Source organism: Phaseolus vulgaris, chromosome 4 (genome assembly GCF_051622355.1).
Source record: "Phaseolus vulgaris cultivar YP4 chromosome 4, ASM5162235v1, whole genome shotgun sequence".
NCBI classification, from domain to species: Eukaryota; Viridiplantae; Streptophyta; class Magnoliopsida; order Fabales; family Fabaceae; genus Phaseolus; species Phaseolus vulgaris.
In genome coordinates, this window is record NC_143501.1 from 46,284,610 (window position 1) to 46,305,534 (window position 20,925).

The 20,925-nt window shown below is 33.5% G+C and overlaps 2 protein-coding genes across 3 annotated transcripts; both read right to left on the bottom strand.

The window, feature by feature from the left end:
* Window positions 1-766: 766 nt before the first annotated feature.
* LOC137837838 (E3 ubiquitin-protein ligase RING1-like) lies at window positions 767-12,023 on the bottom strand. 2 transcript variants are annotated; one of them, XM_068646986.2, is made up of 2 exons: window positions 10,663-12,023; window positions 767-1,132 (listed from the first exon to the last, which is right to left on the bottom strand). In XM_068646986.2, exon 1 carries the CDS (start codon window positions 11,760-11,762, stop codon window positions 10,683-10,685), a length of 1,080 nt encoding a protein of 359 aa, XP_068503087.1. In that variant the 5' UTR covers window positions 11,763-12,023; the 3' UTR covers window positions 767-1,132; window positions 10,663-10,682. The 2 variants fall into 2 exon arrangements, with proteins under 2 accessions (XP_068503087.1, XP_068503089.1); XM_068646988.2 differs by having other exon boundaries at window positions 767-1,225; window positions 10,663-11,902.
* Window positions 12,024-16,281: 4,258 nt separating this feature from the next.
* Window positions 16,282-20,325, bottom strand: LOC137837839 (disease resistance protein Roq1-like). Its single transcript, XM_090301845.1, has 5 exons — window positions 19,798-20,325; window positions 18,457-19,570; window positions 17,992-18,282; window positions 17,104-17,895; window positions 16,282-17,001 (listed from the first exon to the last, which is right to left on the bottom strand). The coding sequence occupies exons 1-5, from the start codon at window positions 20,268-20,270 to the stop codon at window positions 16,405-16,407; spliced, it is 3,267 nt and encodes a 1,088-aa protein (XP_090157971.1). The 5' UTR covers window positions 20,271-20,325; the 3' UTR covers window positions 16,282-16,404.
* Between the last annotated feature and the right edge of the window lie 600 nt (window positions 20,326-20,925).

Sequence of the window (20,925 nt, forward strand, 5' to 3'; positions counted from 1 at the left end):
TGTGACGTGCCAATTATCTTACCTTTGATGTTCTTTGAATCATAAGAAACCTTTTCTAAATGAACTAGTTGATGAGGAGGAAGTTATTGGGTCAAAAGTAGCTACATAAATTGGGTTTTCTACTCACTTCTAAGGCATCACATCATCTTTGAAGAAACTGAGTCAAAAGTAATTCATGTCAAAATTCAGGAAACATTGAAACTTCTCAACAAATGATTAGACAGCACCTACGTTCATTTACAACCTAAACTCCTAGAGTGATGGCAAAGTTAATGCCACCATTTCATGGGTGAATGTACCCAACTACTCTGTAAAGTTAACAAATGTCATTACGCTACTCACCAAATCTCCATTTAAGAGTAACGTTTCAAACCAGACATACAGATTCAGCACAAGACTATGCGTAGGAAAACTGGACCAATTTCTGAGAAAAGAAAAAGACAAAAATAGAATGGGGGAGAGTCCCATCTATGAAAGTAAGTTTCTCACACAAGAAATCTTCCTTCGGGGGTTTGAAGGCTTCCTCTGCTCCATATTTTCAGATTATTGAAGGACTAATAACCATATACTTTCTAACACATTCATTTTAATGCAATTTGAATATTATTGACATTTATTGAAAATTACAAAATAAAGAATTGTGAATAAATTTCGACTAACAAGAGGGGGGAAACTCAATGCATTATAGCTTTGGCAGCAATGCATCAGAAGGATTTATTGGGTTAGCAGAAAGGAGTATAAGGGAGAAAGGACAGGAGTCACGTAATAGAAAACAAAATTAAGAAAATATTGAACCAATAGTAATGTACATATCATCAATAGTAGCAGTAATATAAATTCTATCCAACCACCTTTCTACTCATCCACGTGTTGGTTTTTTGTGCATTGTGGACCTACACATCTTTTGCTTAAATTTTTTATTACTTATACACACACTGTTTTAATTTTCTTTTTCTGCCTGTGCGTCGGACAGGTATTGCTCTAGTTATAGAAAGAAAGAACTCAAAACATGGTGGACAGTTGCGTAAGTTCATTATAATCCAATAACATTTTCAACTGTCACGAACCACTAATTGATATTTAACATCATTTCTATTCAACAAATGCTGCAAATTTGAAAAACTCCACATACCTGCAAGAAAGTTGAGAAAAATGAAAACCTGCTCAAGTGTATGGCATCTGAGAAGCAATATCACGAAAAAGATGCTAACTACATTGTAGCATCCTGTAAAAGGTCAAGAACAGAAAATATAAAAGTAGCTTAAAGGACATCTAGAAGTGGTTACGTTGCTTATTAAAAAAAAATAGAGAACGCGCTATCAATAGCATAAACAGTAAAACACTCAGTCCACAAGTAATGGCCTTGATCTTTGAAATTTAAAAACTCCCAGTGATAAATAACTAATCTAACTGTAACACTACATTGCACGATTTGACTTTCTTTACAATGAATGTCACTGGCAAGAACAATACCCACTTGTGAAGATAGAATTGACATTGATAAATAGCATATAACATTTTGTGGCAGAGATGGCTCACGTTTTTCATAGGAAATTTTGACTTTTGTTTGTAAATCAGCAGATGAGAAATACAGAAACATCAAAAGACGAAGATCGTAGATAGATAATTCATACAAATAATTTCCACAATTCATATCTTCAAGAAACCAGGGCCGCCCCTAAAGCAAGCAAGCATGACTTCTATAAAGTTCAACAATGTATTTCATATTTAGAGGTGATAAAAATCATATATTTGCTCAACTGATGTATTTCATATATATATAGAAAAAGAGAGAAGAGTAAAATACAAGGGATAGCTATAGCATGTAACACTCCATCCTTAGGATAGGCATATACACCCAAAAAAACAGGTTTATGAAAGCTCTATAATAAAATAATAACACAATCTCAACACTTCCCTTCAAGCATGAGCATATAAATTGTATGCACCAAGCTTGAAATATATAAACTAAGGCTCTCCCAAAGACTTGGTTAGAATGTCTGCAAGCTGGTCATTAGATCTAATAAATTTGATATAAAGTTCCTGGATAACAATTTCTCGTTAAGAGAATGACAATCGATCTCTATGTGTTAGCTTCTCTCATGAAACACTAGATTGGAGACAAGGGCTGGTTGATTATCACAATACAACTTCACAAATTTTCAGCTTTGAAGGAGTTGCTTAATCCACACAAGTTCATAAGTGACCAAAGTCAGATTTATATTTGGCTTCTCCACTGGACCAAGCAACATTTCGTAGACAGTATTACCTCCAATGAGAACATATTATCCTGAGATGGATCTCCCTATTAATGGGACAAACCAGCTCAATTTGCATCACAACACCTTATAATTTGAGTATTTCCCGTGTCCTCATTTAACAATCCTTATCCTTGAGCCTTTTTGATATATTTGAGCGTTTTCGTTGACTTCATACAACAATTCGCATAAATTGACAAACAACTCCAATTGCATAAGAGATACTAGGTCTCATTATAGTAAGTGTAAGATAAATAAGTTTTTCCACTAGCCTCCTATATCTCTTTGGATTTTGAAAATTTTCACCTTGATCCACCATTAACTTTTGATTTGGTCCATAAAACTATCAATACGTTTGCAGTTTGCCATCCTTGTCTCCTCAAGAATATCAAGAACATATTTTTGTTGTGAAATAACAACACTTTCCTCTAACGGAGACACTTTTCAATACCCAAAAAGTATTTCAGATAACTAAGGTCTTTGGTCTAAAAATGGCTGAATAAGTGTTCTTTTACTTGAAAAATCCTAGTGGCATTGTTTTCTATAATAACTATATCATCAATATAAACCATTAGATGAGCACACTTTCCAAGAGAAGTATGACAATAGAAAACTGAATAACCTTCCTCACTTTATTTTAATCTAAAAGTTTGCATAGTATGATATGACTAAATTAACCAAACCAAGCTCGAGGTGATTGCTTCAGCCCATAGAAATAGTGGTGTAATTTACATATTAAACTATACTCTCTGAGCAACAACTCTAGGAGGTTGCCTCATGTAAATTTCTTTCTTAATATCACCACAAAGAAAAACATTTGTAGTGTTAGTGGTAAAGTGGCCAATGGTGAATGACAACCTTGGCCACAATAGTCAAGTCCATAAATTTAGGCATACCCTTTGAATACTAACTGAACTTCAAGACAATCAACTGTCTTCTTCCAAGGGGAAGAGGAACAAGCCTCCATGTGTCATTGTTTGCAAGAGCCCGCACTTCATTCATAGCATGTCATATTTCAAGATGATTAAGTGCCTCATGGACATTTTAAGGAATAGGAGTACAAGATAAAGAGAAAACAAAAGAGAGTATGATGGAGACAAGCGAATATAAACAAGATATGGATTACCAGTAGATTGAATACCTTTCCTAAGTGCGATGGGCCATTTTGAAATGGAGTCATGTGAAGGAGTAGATAGAGAAGGATCCATGACATGGGAAACTATTGGAGGAGGATATTAATCTCGAGAGACTTCAAGAATCGTGAGACGATCTCTCTGTGTCTTGCCCTAGAATGTAAGGAGGGGTAGTGGAGCTACATCAATTGAACAATGAAAAAGGGATGAAGGCAAGTTTTCATTGAGATTGGAGTGAGAAGAAGTCAAAATCATCAATGGACCAAGGATGAAATATTGAGAATTTGTTGAAAAGGAGTTTCCACGGGGGATGAGAAGAAAGGTGTCTCCTGAAAAAGATAACATCATCAACCAACATATAGTAAAAGTATCTCGAGCCTTCTTCTGAAAAGTATCTCTAACACATTGTGTTAAACCTATTGTCATAAATCAACACATATATGGAAGTCAAGTTTTTGCCACCAAGATTTATTTTTAGTAGGAACAACATTGACTTCCTTCTCCAAATGGTCAACATATCCTTGACCAAGGAACCATAACTCTACAAAAAGGGGGGAGACTAGACCACCTGTCCAAGGATGTTGAAACAGGGAACCAAGGGCAGAAACATGTGCAAAAGATGCTAACTAGATGAATGGCGGTGGTCCAACGGATTCTAGCCACATGAAGACAACATGTGGAGCACACAAACTGTGCAAAACACCAACAAGATCAACCCATGGAAGTGTGTCTCGGAACTTTTGGTCATGCAAACACCGGGGGTTGGGTTGCACTCCTAGGGCACACCTAACCTTAACTTTTCCAGACAAAAAAAAATTGCTGGATGGTGGCAGCGGACAATGACAGTTTGACAATGAGAAGACAAAGCAGGATCGTACCCACTCTAATACCTACTTAAATTTAGAGGTGATAAAAATAAGTAGTTATTGTGCTCAACTGATGCATTTCATGTATGCAGATAAGAGAAGAGTACAATACAAGGAATAACTACAGCCTATAACACTCAATCCTTAAGATAGGTACATACACCCAAAAAACAACTTTATGAAAGCTGTACAATAAAACAATAACCACAATTTCAACAAAAAACAGAAATTTGAGAATTTAAATCTTCCAAGAACAAGAGGATACCGTTCAATAATAGATGAATATATGAACCATATTATTTTATTATCTATATAGTCCTTTAGATTTGAAAATAGAAAATCAGAAGCATATGAAGCCATGACCTTAAATGATGAAGTAAAGTTTTAAAGAACCCTGTATAACCGTCATCAAATATAACTACCTGCCAAATTAAAAGGGCATGGTCCAATCCAATTCAAATTCACTATAGGGCAACAAGTATGCCATCTGGATCAGGCAGTACAGAAAATTTCTTGTAGTCTGTGTCATTTTAAATCTTTGATAGTGGCTAGCTCCACAAATGCTAGGTATAGTGTATAGCAGAATAACTACAAATTTTTAATTTTTTATATTGTGCATATTATATACTTCTAAATTCTAAAGAATGATAAATTGACATTAGTGATATTCATAATTAACAATAAGAAGTCATAGTTGTCTTAAACAAAAACATACAAGTAAATAGCAGCAAAAGTCAGAACAAGTTTTACCTAGATAGGAATCCCTAATCATCCTCTTCTAAATGCAAGTATTTTTTAACATTTTCACTGTTATTACATTTATATATTTCATTTTTGGAAAATAAAATATAAAAAATAGCCTTCCAAAAATGTCCTAATGTCTCTGATTAGATGGCTATTTTAGAATCAACACATACCACCTGCTGAGGCCTGCAATGGCTGCCACACTAAACTGCTAAACTGAGCAGCCTCTATGAGTAGTGGATAGGGGCAACTCTTACCTCTCTATTTGAAACCCTGAAAAAATCAATTGAACAGGTTTTCCAGAGTATTATAGTCTTAATGTAAACTGTGTGTGTATACACACACACATGTTCGTTAATTACCTAAAAATGGATTTGTATACTGGCTTGTTTTATTTGAGGCTTATTTCTCCACAAGCTTTTATAGGAGATAAAATTGAAAAGAAAAAAAAAACGAAATTAACTTCTACAAAAGCTAAAATTAGCTTATGTACAAGTTAAAAATAAAAATTTATAGAAGTTATAAGAGAGTTTCTACAAGTTAGTTCATGTATAAAACTAATTTTAATTTATGGAGAAACTAATTCCAGCAGCCAAGCACAATCTTCCACACATCCCAGTTTGTCCACAACCTACATCTCACAATCTTTTGATAATATTTATGGTAATATCTCCTCGTTCTCTTCTATTTCTTCTCCAAAAATTCCTCACTTCATAACCTTAGTCAACGGATCCAAAATTTAGAGATGTTATAGGAGAAAGTTGGTAAAGTTTTACTTTCTCCTTCTTTAAACTTAAAAATCTGTTTTATTTGTTCTTGCATGCCTCTTTAATCTTATCTCTCTAAGTCAATTAACTAAGTAATTAAATAGTTTTGTAACCTTTGATGCCAACTCATTTGTTATACAAGAAGATGGTACAGGTAGACTGATCAACAAAGGACATAAAGTGCGAAGATTGTACTATTTTGGGACCAGATCACTCATGTCTTGTATTGCATTTCCTTCTCCTAAACTTTTGCAAGATCGCTTGAATTATTCATATTAAAACAAATAGTTCTTGAACTCGGTAACCTTCAAGTCCTAGAGTATGGGTCATGTCAAATTAGAAAACATGTTAGATCCTCTTTTCTCAAGCTAAATGAGTTAAGATGTAAATTTTTTATCATTCACTTCAACATTTGGGGACCAAGTCGTGTTTACATACTCTTGGTGCACTTGAGCTTATATAATGAAAGATGATTTTGAACTTTTGTCTATCTTTATATCTTTCTCGAACAAAATAAAAAAATCAAATTGGACAAGTTATCAAAATCCTCATAAGTAATAATGCCAAAGAATATTTTTCTTCTGCATTTTCTACTATTGAATTCACATAGAATTTTACATCAATCTACTTGTCTACATACACCTTAGCAAAATGGTATATGATAGAGAAAAAATAGACATTTGGTTGAAACTACACACCTTATTACTTGTTACAAATATAGTTCATCAATGGAGTGATGCCATTCTTACAATTTTCATCTTATCAAAGGAATGCCTTCTTCATCGATTGATAATAAAATTGCATATTCCATTGTGTTCCCAAATGAACCTCTATTTCAAGTTACTCTTCGTGTTTTTGGATGTTTGTATTTTGTAGATGACTTATCTTCAGTCTCGACAAACTACCGACAAGAGCCATCAAATGGGTCATCCTAGGATATTGTGTTTCCAAGAAAGATATTGTTGTTATTCTCATGAAACAAAAAGGTATTGTATGCCTACAAATATCACCTTTTTTGAAGACATATTTCTTCCTTTTCTTCATGAAGTTGATTATGTCCAACAAGTCTTCCCCATTATAGTCGTTGAACCCTAGTTTTTCCATGCTCTTCACAACACTCCAAATTCCTCTACCACTTTAAACCCACCAAGGTCATCATCATCGCCCATCAGCACTTACCAATGCAAGCCACAACTGATTGGTCTCATAATACATGATGAATCCTCTTCATTAACTCATTCACAATTATCACTCAAAATTGTGACTACGAATAATGAAGATTCTGGTTAACCCATTTCTCTCTAGAAAAGTTCTTGTTCTATCCGTAATCCTAATTCTATTTACAATTTTCTAGACTATCATTGGGTATCCCCTTCCTATTTCTCACTTATTTTCTGTGTCTTCTATTATCATTTCAAAAATGTGATGGAAACACTTAATCATCTTGGAAGGCGACAAGCCATGATTGTTGAAATGTAGGCTCTTGAACATAATCACACATGGCACTTGGTTCCTATGTCCCCCAAAGTAGGAGACAATTGATTGTAGATAGGTGTAGTCCATTAAAGTTAGGTGTCTCAAATACTTCCTAGGCATTGAAGTGGTTCAATCAAAAGAAGGTATTGTGATTTCTTGAAAGAAATATGCGTTAAATATCTTGAAAGTTTGAGGGAGAGTGTTAGAATTATTTATATTATCATATGAGCAAAAGTTGTTTTGTGTTGTATCTATGTAACCTAGTGTCCTAGAGGTTTTTTTTTTCCTCTTTCCTTAAGCTTTTGTTGTAAGGAAGGAACTGATCTTTATAAATATATGAATCTAAAAAAGTAGAGAGATAAGTTAAGATCTCTCAAGCTATTTTACTCATATTTTCTTTAAGTATTATCAACTTGCATCTAGTAACGATCCTTTCGTGAGGATCATGTATGAGAAAAAGAAGAATATATAAGAATTTTTTCCTATTTCATTCCATTAGTCTCTCTCTATCTGTGTTACATCCCGGAAGTCTTGTATCCAGAAAATGTCATAAATATGTTTGGTATGCTTAAAATATTCTTCGGGATTAGAGACAAAATTGTATAAAAACATCATCCCTTCACGGAACTTGCCCCATGAGAAAGTTTTTATGGGAAACTTAATTAAAAACAATTTCAGGAAGCGTTTAGGTTCCAGGGAATTAATTTTTAAATTGTCCTACCAAACATAAAAATTTAACATTCTCAACCTTAAGATTATAGGGAAGCTTGAAAGAATCCCCCCACCAAAACCCCCAACAGAGTCAGTGTGTCCATCTCCAAGTAGCTCATTATTAGGAAAATATATGATATAAAATAACTGATTCTGCAATAGCAAATTTATTGAAATATGGACGTAAATATTACACATTTAATGTACATATAGATTGATTGAATAATAAATATAGACTTGTTTGTAAGAAATCCCAAAAATTAAGAGATTGGGATTAGGAGATTATTTGGTAGATTTGCTCCAGATTTAGAGTCTTTATTTCTGGAGATTTATTTCCTTTTATGAGGATTTTGTTTTTGTTAAATACCCAAGTATTGTTTCTTTTTGAAATCAAAAGAAGTAATTCCATAATTATTTCTTACCGTCTACACAAATTTTCACACATTTTTGGATTAATGTTCAAGCTGAGAGGTTTGCATAAAAAAATGACTGTTGATAATCATGTATCAGGACTTACAAGTATATATTTCATAGTTAGAAACTGCATGACCATACTTATGCATTAGAAGTATACATCATACAATAGGTTGTGTAATTAAAAGGAAATGCACAGTTTGTGAACAGAATATTTTTCATAGTAGACTTTTGTCTCTGGTGTAGCAAATGTATTGCTGTACTACGTGTTATTTTGGTATTCAGTATTACATTTTATTACTTTATCAGTTGATTTTTTATATGACAAAACATAAAATGATTTTATAGATATTTTGGCTTAAATAAAATAGGGACTAGTTGTTGGAATATAATCGCTCAGACTTCCTGAATGGCACTCTAGCAAAGTGCGGTCTGTTGAAAAAGGAAAGACCTTCAAATAAACACTTTCTAGAGATAAAAGGTTTTCTTAGTATCCATATCCTTCAGATTTAGCCAGAATAAAATAATAACTTACTTTTAAAAAATTTATACACTACTGAATATTTGGTATTGAAGGAATTTTCATGTTGCCAGACAGACAGGAAATTTTAATTTTGACTTTAGTTGAGCACTATTGACAAACTATATGAGCAGCACCAAGTTATTAACCGGACAAATGTGCTACTATTTCACAAATTATACTTCACATATTATGCCAGGGTGAATGACAAAAGCTATTTATCCTCAACAAGAGTTGATGGATGGGAGGAAGCAAAACATATAAAAAAACTTACTGAAAAAAGTATATGATAAAGTATCAAGAGAAGTGTCGTACAAGGCTCAATTTTGAGTTCTAACTTATTCAATATAGTTTTAGATGTCCTTACCAAAGATATGCAAAAGATTAACCCCAATTTAATTCATATTTAGGGATTAAATAGTTTTGATTGAGGAATCAGGGAAAGAGATCAACTCTAAAGAATTTCGGAGATAGATATTAGAAATAACAGAGCTATTACTTGAATATGACTCGGACAAGGTAGATGTCTTGAATTTTATTACTTTGAAAAATTGGTTTTTGATCAAGCTCAATGACGTCATGTGATCTATATCACCAACTTCATCTAGTGGAAGAAGACTTTTGTTGTAGTTGCTTTATATTTGTCCATATCAAAATTATCTTATACAAATGAAATCATATGAAACAGAATGCAGGGATACATTTGGTCGACTAATGGGATTAACAAGGTGGATCAAGTAGTCTACAAGTTGGATAGAAACTCCTTATTCCATTTATCCAATAAGTAGGACCACCAACTAATTAGTCATTTAACGGATACTTGATTAAGCACATTAAATATTTAACTTGGCAAAATCACATAAAAAATAGTATTTTTTTTAAGTGCTCAATACTCTTGATCATAGTTTTTTTATCAGAAAAACTACAACTTCCTAAATTACAACAGTGCAATATGGATCTCCTTGATCGCCAAGAAGTAAATCATTTTATAAAATATACCCACCTGATGGGATGCATTTCATTTGATCTTAGCATTCTAGTAGATCTTTTTCCAAGCAAAAGGAAGCATACGCCCAACCATTAGACACGCACATTATGAAAAGAAAGTTCTAATCATGGAGGTTCAAGCTTGATTTAGTAGTGGGTAGCTCCTCAAACTTATACAGTACGAGATATAAAAAGAAAAAACTGTGGCAATGCTATATTTATCTCCTAGGAGGTAAGAACTAAAGTCTGCCATAAATCATTATTTAACTCATGACTTATGCTTTTCAAGTCAGAAAAAAGAGAAACCATATTCACATCCTTTGGTCCACTTCTACAATTAACAAATTAATAGAACAAATCTCTTCATATTTTACACCAACAAAGAAACATAAAAAAGATAAAGTAGCAGCAGAACAACTACTTAGCTGAATTTGTATGTTTAGAAACGACACTATTTCATTGATTGAGGTACCTAGATCTATCTAGTCACCTAATGGCTAACGTGCGACAAATTTTAAATCATACAAACTATCCTAACAGACACCGGACAATTAAATTCAGTCGAGGAGAATCACAAAGAGCCAAAATAAACTAGCATATCACTATAATAACCCAAAGCCAAACAAAGCATAACGGAAGACTTTTATTCTAATTCATCATCTTAGCTACGCCATCAGAAACAGACAACAGCACAATGCAAAACCTTGATCATAATTTGCAAAAAGCAAAACATCCAACAGAACAAAAATTCAACACTCAAAAGAAAGAGGTAACATCCAAACTTACATATCAAACACGAGTGCTTCTCAATCTAGATCTTCCTGTCTGGTCTCCGACTCAAAATTCTGATTCCCCCTATTTCCAGAATTCGATTGCCCACTATTGTTTTCCCCACTATTGACATTACTGTTATCATCATTGTTGCCACCGCCAACATTACTTGTCTCAGCACCAGAAGAAACAGATTGCCTGAAGGGCCACAACGAAGACACCCTAAACCTCCTCCGCTGCGAATTGTCTCCGCCACCAGACGAATCCGCAGAACCACCAGGCCCCACAGCCAGGTTCCAATTCACCTGGGAAGCCACCCCACTGCCGGTACCACCGCTACCACGTTGAGCCCTCTGCTCGTAATCAGGATCATCTGTGGGCAGCTCATACCGACAAACTGGACAGGAATTATGCATTTCCAACCAAGGCAAAATGCAGTCCGCGTGATATATATGCTTACAGGGCATCTGCTTCGCGGTTTCACCGAGTTCGAACGTGTCTTTACACACTGCGCATTGTGAGGAATCCGATGCAAGCAGCTCCTCGGTGACCGAGACGTCCGGCAGCCCCTCGACGGCCGTCTTAGAAGCCGGCGGGGTGCCATAGCGGTTCGGATCGTTCTCGGCGAGGTGCTGGATCAGCTCCTCAAGGCCCGTCCCGAAGAAGTAGTCGCCGTGGGTGATTCCGGGAAACCGGAACGCTCCGCCGGGGTCGCCGGACTCAATCACAAGTTGAAGGTTGCCGCCGCCGCCACCGGCTCTTAGGGTTTGTAAGTAGTTCTGGAGGAGGACAAAGGGCGCGAGGGCAGTATCGGCGGTGGCGGCGTCAGATCGAATGCCAGAGAGCGTGGAGAAATCGTCAAAGGGCTGGCCCGCTCCTCCTGGGAAGACGAAGGGAATGGCGGTGGCCCCAGCGAGAGGGAAGTCAGGGAAGAAAGGATTGGATGGGGTAGGGTTAGGGTTAGGGATTTCGAGTTCTTCGAGGAAACCGCTGTTGCAATCGGGGCAGATGAGATCGGAGGAGGGGGAAGGGGTTACAGAGACGGTGCGATTGCACTGGTGGCAGAAGTATTGGCGAGGCTCACCGGAGGTACCGTCGCCGCCGGCAGAAGACATGTCAACGGATAAAGGAGAGAAAAGAGAAAGATAACGAGAGAAGGAAATGGGAGAAGAAATTGTATCGACACAAACAGAACAGAGAGAAGGGAAAAAGAGTGGTGGCAATATCGTAAATATTCTGAACGTGCAAAATCTGAGTCGGTAAACGGACGATGAAGTCACGCGCTATCTTAGGGAGTTGACACTAAGCGCGGACTTGGACCAGACACGACCTTTAACCAAACAAAATAAAATAATTTTTGTCTGCGTTTCCCATTTTCTTTCCAAAAATTACACACTGCTTTCCAAAATTAGGTTAACACTGCTAAATAGATTGTTGAAATTAAATTTAGGAAGTCAATTTAGTCTTTGTTGTTACTCATTTGGTTAAAAAAATGTGTGATGTGAGATACTATATATTTTGAGTTCCTAGATTACTTTACATGAATCTTAATAATTGGTTCTCATCAATAAAACATTCAAAAAATTATATGATTATAGTCATGAATTGTTTTTTTCTCCACACCAGTAGTTAAAGTCACATTTTTAGTTATGAATCAATGACTAGTTATGGTTGGACCAAAAAGGTTTCAACTTGATTTAGTCTTTTCAAAATGAGAGATACCCATGTATCTTTTTTCGTGCCTAGAATTACAAGGTTTGTGAAAAAGATGAATTGATAGAATTGGTCCACTTTAACAAATACATATTCCATGACCCTATAAGGATTTTTGATGGAATGATTCTTGAGTTGTAATGTCATTCATGTACTCTCTTCCTTCAAGCTTAGTCAACATAGAAAACAACATTAAGTTGGTGCATGTTTTCAAATTGTAGAATGCCTTACTCAACCAAAACTCTTAACTATGAAAGGAAGAGTTAAGCTACCAAGATCTTCATGTTGTGTTTAGATTTGCAGTAGTACGATTTACGAACAAGGATGAGCGTGAATGAAGCATGTTTGGATTAGTGTATGAGAACGAAAGAATGAGTGAATGAGATTTTTGCATCTTCACTCAAGTACATAGAAACTCGAAGAAATACGAGTAAAAAATCACTATCATATTCAGGTTTTACTTCATTGTCCTTGTTTACTGTGCATGACATTCATTTTTGTCATTATGTGCATGTGAAAAGTAATGCATTGAGACACTGTCATGAAAGAATCCCCGTAGAGTCATGAAAAAGGAAAGGAATCCAATATTGAAACTTGGAACCAAGTGAACCATAATTGATTATGTGCAATAGTACACTAAGGTCCTAATCAATTAACCCTTTATTTCTAGTAGATAATTGATTATGTATGAGAAAATGCATGCAAATTAACCCTTTTTAATGTAGATAATTAATTATGTATGATAAAACACAGGTAAGATAATTGATTATGTCCTATATTTTTTAAGCAAAATTGATTATGTGGTGTCTTCAACCTCAACCATAATTGATTACCAATTGTTTTAAAAGCTATAATTGATTATGTTCGGTGTTTATCTTTAGGTATGTTGGACATCCCACATCGACTAGAGATTAAAGTCTTTCATAGTATATAAGTGGGTGCAAACCTCATCTCATGAGCCGGTTTTATGGGGTTGAGTTAGACTTAAAGTCCACTTCTTAATATGATATCAGAGTCATTTCGAGCATATCCTAGCGAGTATTTGTGTTGGGCCTATTGTGTCACCCGCTATCGGATCACCCATAATATATAGTTCCACGTACGAGTTGACAGTCTCGGCGTGAGGGGTGTGTGTTGGAGTTAATAACTGATTATGTTTATATTTGGTAAGCTTGCAGTGAAGCTTGGTTTGGAGTTATGTTGAGTTGTTTTAATTAATGTGTGTTAAATAATTTGTTTTAAAAAAATATTCATTTAATAATTAGTCACTATGTAGATTTATGCTTTGTATATAATTGGTTATATAATTGATTTAAGGTTCTTGATAAATAAATTAATTTTTTAACTTAGTATTTGAAAACAGTGAGTCATTTGGTCTTTAACCCTATACCTTAAAATTTTATTGAAGTGTATTAAAATTAGTTATAAATTAAATTTTCTGCATTGAATTACATATAAATTAATTTTTTTATTATAATCAGTTAAAAATTAATTCTTGTGTATTATAAACAATTATAAAAAATTGTTGTGTATTACTGGAATTGTTATAATTTATTTTTATGTATTATATTTTGTTATAAATTTATTTATGTGTATTATAATTTGTTATAAATTTATTTATGTGTATTATAATTAGTTATAAATTTATTTATGTGTATTATATTTAGTTATAATTTTTTTTAATAATATAGTTAGTTATGATGGTAACCCTACCCCTAACCCTAAACCATAACTCTAATCCCTAATATTCTCCAAGTGTAATTTTAAGGTTAATAATTTTGATTATCCATATCTATGTTGTTTATTATGAAATTAAATAATTATCCATATTTGGTATTAACAACTTATAGTAGGAAATCTCTTGTTTATGAGTTTAATGAAGGATCATCACAACCATTTATACTATCACAACTATTTCTTAGTACATTTTATTCTAGTTGGTAGTAGATTACAAGGGAATTCTTTTTTAATGATATGGTTCATGTACTCCTATACTATTTCACATGCAAGTGTTTTATATGATAGTATCATATATATATTTATAGATAAGAATATTAAAGAATTTAAGTAAATTAAGTGAGATTTTGATTGAGAATGTGGTACTACAATCTCATTAATAAATTTATGCAAACTCTTCCTACTCAATGGGATATCAAGAAACAACTTGGCGTTCACCTAAGAATCTTGACAAGATTTTCTTAAAAGAACTTGAATCTTGAAAGTGTATGAAGAAGTGCTTCAACAAGATGCTTAGAAGTAGAAAAGAACCACATCATCCAAGGTGCCAATGGTAACTTTAATGATCAATATTTTTTATGACTTTGATGATGAGCTAGACTTTAATTATATTTATTCTGTTACTCAAGCATATTATAAGGATATTATTATGAAGTTATTTCTAATACTTCCAAAATGACTAATGTTTTTTAAATGTCTTTAAAAGGTTTAAAAAAAATGTGTCTAAGAGCTTGAGCTTTTAAAAACCAAGTTTGAAACATCAAATGATTTTATCGAGAAAAAACCTTAAGTTCAAACAGAAATGGAAAACTTCATGAAGAGAAAAAAATCTAAAACAAAGACTTGACACCTAAAGCACATAATTTGAAAAATTAAAAAAGAAAGTTATTTGAAAATTGAAGTTCTTGGAAAACGTTTTATACTGATCGAAAACACTTTCTTAAGGAAAATCCTATTTGAATCTTATATAGGTGGGAAGTCTTTTGATCTTATATATAAACCCCATGATAAAACCAGTATTGGATATGAGGAACTAAATGATTCATGATAGCAAATGTATATTTATCATCCTTTTATTGATGAATTCTCCAGTCGCATAGACGTATCAAACAAGATTTTACAATTAATGTAGTGTTAGAGATTAACTTAAACTGTATTCATAAGGAGTATTAACATTTAATCTCATTTTCAAATTCAATTTCAGAAATAGGTTTAGAGATTTTTTATGAGGTTTTAATTATTCTAAAGTCTATGATTAAAATCTATGAAAAGTAATGATTAATTAGGTTGAATATCCACTTGCAAATTAAGGTTTTCACCTTAAAGTCAAATCTTAATTAGACCCAAATGTAGTTACTTATGCTTATATTTTTACAAAAGAAATTATTAATCCTATACAAAAATATTTTATTCCTATTTACATTTTTACAAGGCTAGAAAAATGAAAATGGGCCTAATATTTTTTTTAGATCTCAGAAAATAATTAATTTTTAAAAAATCAGAAACTAAATACAAAATTAAAAAATCAAAAACTAAATACGAAATTAAAAAATCAGAACAAAAATAAAGTTGAGTATAACACAAAACAATGAAATAAGAACCAAAATACAGATTAAGAAAAAAAAAAGGACTGAAAATAGAGTTAATTTATTTCCTAAAATAGTAAAACCAAAAGACTGAATATGAAAAACGAGAGAATAATAGTGGTTTTAAAAAACTAGAAATAGAAAAGGGAACAAAAAGAAGAAAAAGAAAATAAATGAAAAAATAAAATACTCAGAAGGAGGTCCTGATATTATAATGGTTCACAAATGCATAAGAATGAAAAAAGAATTAATTTATTTCATAAAATAATAAAACCAAAGGAAAAAAAAACAGTAGTTTTGGAAAAGTACAAAAAGAAAAGAAATCCAAAAGAAAAAGTAAATAAATGAAGAAATAGAAAATCTTAGAAGGATCTTGCGATGAGAAAAGTATAAATAGTGTAATGGATGCATTAAGAACACATTAGATTAAGTTTAATACTAAAACCGTGATAGCAAGTGTTCAAACACAAAGGTTCTTAATTTGGTTTTAGATAAATATAAACCCTCTAAATCTTAAAATATTTAAGATGCGTATTAAAAATTTAATATAATTTTATTATTATTAGCATAAATAATTTAGAAAGTAGAAAAACAACTATAAAAATATAAAAACTTGAAAATGCCTAAAATCATGAAGATACATACATTATTAGAGCTCAATATGGACACAAGTTGGGTTTATGAGAATCAAAACAGATCATTGTTAATATATGGAAATATCTCACTCAAATAAAATAAAAAATAAAAGCAAGAAAACAAAAAGAAAAAAACCTAGGAAAAATTTGCATGTAGTGAACAAACCTATGCTTTGTAACAAGGAGAGGTTTTGTGATTGAGAACCATTTAGATATTTGTCTACTTTCTTGTTGCTATAAGGATCATCAAACCGAATGTCCTCCATGATGTTGTTTTCCTCTTTGAATACATGGATTCCTGTTGCTTTAATAATTGAGGTCTCTATCACACCTTCATATGTAACCTCCACATGCTTCCATTCCTTTGCTAAAGGTACTTTAAACAAACTACCATAGTAAAATCCCACTTGTAGATCAAAGAGGTATGTGTGATCCAAATTCAACGGCCTCTCTATTTGATTGAAACGATTGAATTTTGATCCTTGAACTTTGCCATCAATGAACACCATAGGTCTAATGAAACCTAAATCACCCACAGGTGCAATAAGAAGAGAAAGAACTTTGGCAGGAAACTTATTACGAAACCAGAAAGAACACGAAGGTCCACTGCTTTGGTGATCAAACCACTCTGGAATACTTGCTCCTGGAAAATTGAATTGAGTTTCTTGAGCCTCGTGCTGTTGCTGTTAGTCATACATAATTCATAAAGAACTCATTAGCTATAACAAACATAAAGAGCACTACGTATTATCAATTAGAAAAGTATTTAAAAAGCAAGACAAAACCTTATTCAGCAACATGCTTCTGCTCGAGGAACTCAAGGATATACAGTTTTTTCCCATGAAACACATTAATTTTGGTGGAATCCCTCTAATTTCCTGAAGATGCTCGCAATAACTCACATTAATAGTGTTAAGGTTGTGAAATTCTTTGATGCATTCCGGAAGGAATTTGAAATTACTTTCACTTAGACATAAATAATAAACTTGTGTCAACTGCATGAAACCTGCTGAGAAGAAGTGATCATCAAGGTTGCAAAACATGGCTATAAACAATTTTCGCGTCCTAGAAACCATTGAGCTTGTGTTATCTTCATCCTCTTCTGATTTTACCCATTGCCACTCGTTGCAATTAGCAACCTTAATAGCCAACAACTTAGGCATCATGAAAATACTACTTGGTAAGTGAAGAATTTCACATGACAAACTTAAGTCTTCGAGTTCAATAAGGTTTTGAAACGAAACTGGCAATTCTTTTACGGAAAACTTCAATTCAAGTTTCCTTATGTTTCCCATCTTTCCTAGTATTTCTGGAAATTTCTCTAGATTCGAACAATATGAAAGTTCTAGACTTTCAAGAGTGGGCAAGTTGAGAGGTGGAAAACTCATAAGCTTCCTGCAACCTTCCGCATTCAATATTTTCAGTTTAGTCATAAAACCAATTGAGTCGTGAACTGCAACTAAACTCTCACACCCTTTGAATGAAACTTCCTCCAAATTTGGAAGATTAGACATATCAGGTATTTGTGTTAAAAATTTGCAATAGTCAAAATTCAAGACAGTTAGATTCTCGAACTTCTGCAAAGAAAATAAAGAGAAAGAAAAAAATTAAGAATCTAATGAATAATTGTTTTTATCAGTTTACAATAAGGGGAAAACACTCTTTAAACTTGCCTTCAACGAGCCATGGAACCCAAATGACACAAGGTTGCTGCCAGTTAACTTGCAGATGACGAGTTTATTTGGAAGAAAATTTGATGGTAAACAAATTGAATGGTATCCATGCCATTCCAGAACGCTCAAACTTTCCGGAAAATAATTGGGACCTTTGGAAAATTTACTATTTCTAATGATAAGTATTTTAAGGTTTTTCATCCTTTTGAAGGCGTTTGCATTCCATTCTAGTGTTTCTTCTTTCTCACTTATAGACAAATTCAGACATATGATTTCAATTCTGCTAGTTCCCTGTTGATGCAAAAGTCATCACATTCACGAATCAACGAAATCCACATGTTGAGAGAAGTTTAAAAATCTATTCAGACAAAATAACTTTGCAAATTGTCAAGGAAAAAAGAATACTATGGTGTGAAAAGATGACAGAAAAATATTGAATCAAAGATATTAAAGCAAATCACTTACTGTGTTGTGTTTTAAAACATGAATGATATCTTTAGGTAACCATAATCTCCTGCGTTTCCCTGGCTCTTTGGGTGACTCTTGCTGGTCAATTTGCCTACCCATGTCCTCAATCAAGTCGTGCATTTCAACAACACTACGCCTTCCACGCCAAACCTTTATGAGAGATTTTTCTACCAACACCCCAACATGATGTTTCATGTTGTTATCATAAAGAGCACCAAGTATATGTTCAACTTCTGTCAAATTACTTCCTTTGAAGCAACAAGCAATGTCAAGAAAAACACTTTTTTCTTCTTCCCCCAAAGCATCAAAGCTTACTTTAAGTATCTTTAGGATTTCACGATCAGGAATTCTTTTGTAATGTTCAATAGCAGACTCCCATTCCTCCACACTTTTTCCAACCAAGTTGGAACCTATTACTTCTAAAGCCAATGGGAGACCAGAAGCATAAGTTGCTACACATTCCAAGACATCCTCGTAACTTGGATCAAAATTTTCCCTTTTGAAAGCATTCCATATAAGCAATTGAAGAGAATCATTCTCGTTCAATTCCTCCACCTCATAAGTTCTTTCAACCTCATGAGATTTTAGCAGATGTTTGTCCCGAGTGGTAATGATAACTCTGCTGCCGGGACCAAACCAATCGGATTTTCCAGCAAATGCTTGTAACTGCTTTCGGTTGTCAACATCATCTAGAATCAAGAGAACTTTCTTCCTACGAAGCCTTTGTTGTATCACTGAAATTCCTCGTTGCACACTTGCTAAGTTGATGTTTTTCTTTCCAAGTATGTCGAAAAGAATGAGGCTCTGAAGGTGTTTTAACCCATATTTTTCTGATTCTTCTCTAACATTTTGAAGAAAACACGAGCCATCAAAATAATGAGCAATCAAATTAAACACTTCTAGAGCAAGTGTTGTTTTTCCTATCCCTCCCATTCCATGGATCCCTATCATGTGGACAACATCATCACATCCAACATCCAAAAGTTCTTTCACTTTTAGCACTTCTGACGACAGACCAACTGGGTGATCCGCAACATGTAAAGGAACATGATTAATCACCTTAGAAACCCATTCAACAATTCTCCCAATAAAATGGTGCTGGTATTCATATCTGTTTCAAAATATTAAAATTTATGAAGTTAAACTATAGTCATTATCGAATGGAATGATTCTCAATAAGATATCTTTAAATCAGAATCAATCTAATAAAATTGAATTATAAGATTAGGTCACTCATTTATATAATATAAAATATAATATGAAATGTGATAATTTCTAATGGTGGGATCTCAACATCCAATAAAAGTTAAAAAGTAAAAAGATTGGTAAGGTGGGTACCCTTCTTTAAAATGATGATGACCAGATAAGTCAGCAACTTGACGCAGAGCCAGCTTCCATTTCTGCAGCTTCTCCTTCTCAGCTTTGAACCTCTTCTGATGCTTAGCCAGTGCTTCTCCATAGCTACCTTTCTGATGTCTTACATGAGAAGGATCCACGTTATAAAAGACGGGTATAACCAACATCCCTTTACTCTTACAGTGAAGGATGGTAGCGAGTTCATCCAAGCAAAAGGAGGAAGAAGCATAGTTGGGAGAGAGGACAACTATGGCAATCCTAGACTCTTCAATTGCCTTGAGAAGTGTTGCTGTTATTTCTTCTCCGCTTTCAAGTTTGTCATAATCAAAGAAAGTGTGAATTCCCTTGTCAGAAAGAGCTTTGAAGAGATTGGCAGTGAAAGCATAACGCGTGTCTTTCCCTCTAAAGCTGAGGAACACATCATAGGTGAATCCATGGGAACTTGGAGTTGCCATTAGAACAAAATGTATAGAGTGATAATGGTTATGCAGATGGAAGCAAACTTTGAATAAATATGAAAATGGAAGACTGAAGTAGCAAACAATAAGTAGCGTGGGTCCTGTTGTACAATAAACGCGTGAAACAATAGTCTGCTACTGTCTTTCTAACGTGCTTCACTTTTTGGTCAACAGTCAACACAATAATTATCAATTCACTTTATTAAGATTAATTGTGAGTTTTTTTTTTGTCGCATTCATTATTTACTATTGTTTTTTAGTTTTCGCTCAATCCTGATTTTTCTTTTTCTTTTTACCTGGGTACTCTAAAAAATATTACACATTTATAATGAATTTTCTACCAATTTAAAGCTTAATCTAATAAATAATATTTTTAAAATAAATATAGTTTATCTTGATTTGAAATGTGATGCTATTCTTGTTTGCTTTTCTGCATATCAAAATCTTGATATCCACAGTGTCCGTAAGTTCAATTGTAAACATAAATCCAACACTTAATCTTGAGAAACTGAAAAAAGTTTGAATAATTAAAAACCTATTATTAGTTTGTAAATTTTGTGTGGAATTTTGTTCACTTGCTTACTTTTTTTTCCCTTTATTATATGTCACACGTTTTAAAAATGTGTTTTAAAGACTACTAAATATCACGTTT

What these genes read in the sequence shown, in the direction of transcription:
- LOC137837838 (XM_068646986.2), bottom strand. Translation starts at nt 11,762, where the DNA reads ATGTCTTCTGCCGGCGGCGACGGTACCTCCGGTGAGCCTCGCCAATAC.
- LOC137837839 (XM_090301845.1), bottom strand. Translation starts at nt 20,270, where the DNA reads ATGGCAACTCCAAGTTCCCATGGATTCACCTATGATGTGTTCCTCAGC. An exon ending in CATCATCATTTTAAAGAAGG is followed by an intron (nt 19,571 to 19,797) that starts GTACCCACCTTA and finishes ATTTTGAAACAG; the next exon opens with ATATGAATACCAGCACCATT. An exon ending in ATGTTTTAAAACACAACACA is followed by an intron (nt 18,283 to 18,456) that starts GTAAGTGATTTG and finishes TTGCATCAACAG; the next exon opens with GGAACTAGCAGAATTGAAAT.